Source organism: Galeopterus variegatus, unplaced genomic scaffold (assembly GCF_000696425.1).
Source record: "Galeopterus variegatus unplaced genomic scaffold, G_variegatus-3.0.2 Scaffold1360, whole genome shotgun sequence".
NCBI classification, from domain to species: domain Eukaryota; kingdom Metazoa; phylum Chordata; class Mammalia; order Dermoptera; family Cynocephalidae; genus Galeopterus; species Galeopterus variegatus.
In genome coordinates, this window is record NW_007727471.1 from 333,211 (window position 1) to 335,931 (window position 2,721).

Genomic DNA, 2,721 nt, shown 5'->3' on the forward strand with positions numbered 1-2,721 from the left:
GGTGTCCGGGGCGCGGCGCTGGGGCCCGGCGCCGGCGCGGCCGGCCAAGAGCGGGCTGGCCGCCTGGGTGGTCAGCACCTTCCAGGCGCGGCAGCGGCGCGCAGGGCTGTACCGGCAGCTGGCGCCTCACCTGCGGGTGGACGTGTTCGGCCGCGCCAACGGGCGGCCCCTGTGCGCCGACTGCCTGCTGCCCACCGTGGCCCGGTACCGCTTCTACCTGTCCTTCGAGAACTCACAGCACCGAGACTACATCACCGAGAAGTTCTGGCGCAACGCGCTGGTGGCCGGCGCCGTGCCGGTGGTGCTGGGGCCCCCGCGGGCCACCTACGAGGCCTTCGCACCCCCCGACGCCTTCGTGCACGTAGACGACTTCGGCTCGGCCCGCGAGCTGGCCGCCTTCCTCACGGGCATGAACGAGAGCCGCTATCGCCGCTTCTTTGCCTGGAGGGACAGGCTCCGCGTGCGGCTGCTCGCAGACTGGCGGGAGCGCTTCTGCACCATCTGTGCCCGCTACCCTCACCTGCCCCGCGGCCATGTCTATGAGGACCTGGAGGGCTGGTTCCAGGACTGAGCTCCCGCTGGCTGAGGGAGGCCGGCATGCGTGGAAGAGCTGGGTGTTGAAATCAAACCACCCGGCATCCGGCCCCCAGGGGCAACCATCAGGTGACGCAGAGCTGAGGTCAGAGGCCAGGAAGCGAGGGTGAGGGCTGGGGAGGCTGGAGGAGGGGGCTGCGGTGGGCACTGGAGCAGGCATTTGGGGGAAGAGGCAAGATCTGGGAGGGAATTTATGGGGGTGCACGTTGCTGGTGCTGACTTAAAAGGGAAAGGCTGGCCTGCTGGCGCAGGGGGTCAGAGCGTGGTGCACAAAACACCAATGTCCAGGGTTCCACCCCTGCACCGGCCAGCTGCTGGAACAACTGCAAACCAACAACCAAGAGGACAGGCTGCTGAGGTCAGGGCCGGCCACCCCCAGACGTGGGCCTGAAAGAGTGTGAAGGCATCTCAGCCTGCAGTTTGTGGGGGCCAAACCAGGCCCCCCAGACCTCCCCTGTCACTGAAGTGCCCTGGTTCTGGAGACGCAGGCACATGGCCCCGCTCCTTCCACAGTTCTAGAGACCCTGCGCACAGACCCGCGCCGGCCCTGGGGACACCACGATGAACACACCAGCCTGTCCTGGGCTCTTTGCAGCCGCCATACACGCAGGGAGGGAGGGAGGCACTAGACAATAAAGAAGCAAACGGGCACGGAGTGCTGTGTGGTCGAGTCTGTGAGGTGGCAGAGCCCCATATCTGCCCTGTCATCCCCCACCATCAGGCTTCCTGTTCCTGACCCCAGGGACCCCGCCCGCCCAGACGTGCTCCCCCGTGCCAGGTCTGCCTTGCTTGCTCGCCCCCCCACTTCCTTCAGCATTTGCCAAATGGGACCTTGTTGGAGAGCCCGCCCTGACCCCCTCAAAGCCCAGATGGGTGGAGAGCAGAAAACTGAGGTTGGAAACCTGGCCGGGGGTCGGAGGTGCCCCATCCCATAAGCCCTCAGGCTGGAGGGGTTTCCCGGGCAGCGAGATAGCCTCTGATTTGTGCTTTGGAGTTCCCTCTGGTGGCTGGTGGCAGCATGGGCATTGAGGGGGCTGGGCATTGACGACCCCCACTGCAGCCAGGGGAGTTCCTTGTGACAGGCTGCATGTGGGGCAAGAAGAGAGGTTGGCGGTGAGCCTATGGTGTTGCAAGGATCGGGACGGGCCAAGCCCCTGGGGCAGGGGCACAGGGCTTGTTCCTACCCGAGGTGGGGGTAGCTGGCGGGTCGAGGCAGTGGCTCATGGGAAAGGTCTGCCAGTGGCTTCCTGCCCTGATCTATGCCCCTGGGCTGACCAAGGAGGAGGCAGTGTCTCGAGCTGCAGGTTAGGATGGTGGCTCGCACTGTCCCCTGCCAGTCTGGGATCATCTCTCCTGCTATGAAGGAGCTGTGAGGCGGTGGGGAGCTGCAGACCCTGAGGTCTGTCATTCACTGTAGGGTGAGCTCTCCATGTGTCCCAGACACTAGACACCACACAGCCCTACCCCCTGCCATTCACAGGTGGGGAAACCGAGGCTGGTGAGGAGCCGTCGGAAGGAACCCTCCACAGGGTCTCCCCTGCACGCCGGGGCCAGCCTGCCCTCCGCTGCCCTCTGTTGGCCATGGGGACGAATCGACCCTCCAACCTCCCGGCCAGCAGGTGCCAACTCAACTCCTAGCTCCCTGTGCAGAGGCCGGACTGGCCCTGGGCAGGGAGAGCAAACGGCGAAAAGGCGGCAGCCTCAGTCTCCTCAAGCAGCCTGCCTGCCCCTGTCCGCGGGGAGCAGGTCCTGGGGCCAGCAAGTCCCTTCCCTTCCTCTCGCTGCGGGCGGAGTGATGACCTGCAGGAGGCCGAGCGTCGCCCAGCATCCCCCCAGAGCGCTCTGTGGACAGCGACCACCTTGGGGCGCTATGCGGGAGTCCTCCAGGGGGGCGGGAGGCGCAGGCCTGGAGCCCCTGGAGAGGGACGTGGAGCCGGAAGGTCCCCTGGCCCTGGAAGGGGGCGGGCCGGGGATCTAGGCTTAGATACGGACCCTGAGGGGCCTCGGGTGCGTCACTGCAGCGTCCCTGAGCAGGAGGCCTCCCCGCGCCGGGGTTGACTCCCCCAAGAGCCGGGCAGGGGTCTCGGCCGGGGCGGGGCGGGCGCCCCCTGGCGGGCGCGGGGCGCG

The 2,721-nt window shown here is 66.9% G+C and overlaps 2 protein-coding genes across 2 annotated transcripts in view; both read left to right on the forward strand.

Annotated features, from left to right (window-relative positions):
- FUT7 (fucosyltransferase 7 (alpha (1,3) fucosyltransferase)) overlaps nucleotides 1–618 on the forward strand; it is a 1,621-nt gene extending 1,003 nt beyond the window's left edge. The window contains exon 3 of the mRNA XM_008576496.1: nucleotides 86–618. Coding sequence (XP_008574718.1) covers nucleotides 86–571 — 486 coding nt within the window. The 3' untranslated portion in view covers nucleotides 572–618. The remainder of the gene's footprint in view (nucleotides 1–85) is intronic.
- Nucleotides 619–1,816: 1,198 nt separating this feature from the next.
- The window catches only part of LOC103593515 (ATP-binding cassette sub-family A member 2-like), a 9,310-nt gene continuing 8,405 nt past the window's right edge, over nucleotides 1,817–2,721 (forward strand). The window contains exons 1-2 of the mRNA XM_008576512.1: nucleotides 1,817–1,898; nucleotides 2,075–2,213. Of these exons, the coding sequence (XP_008574734.1) occupies nucleotides 1,817–1,898; nucleotides 2,075–2,213 (221 nt within the window). The remainder of the gene's footprint in view (nucleotides 1,899–2,074; nucleotides 2,214–2,721) is intronic.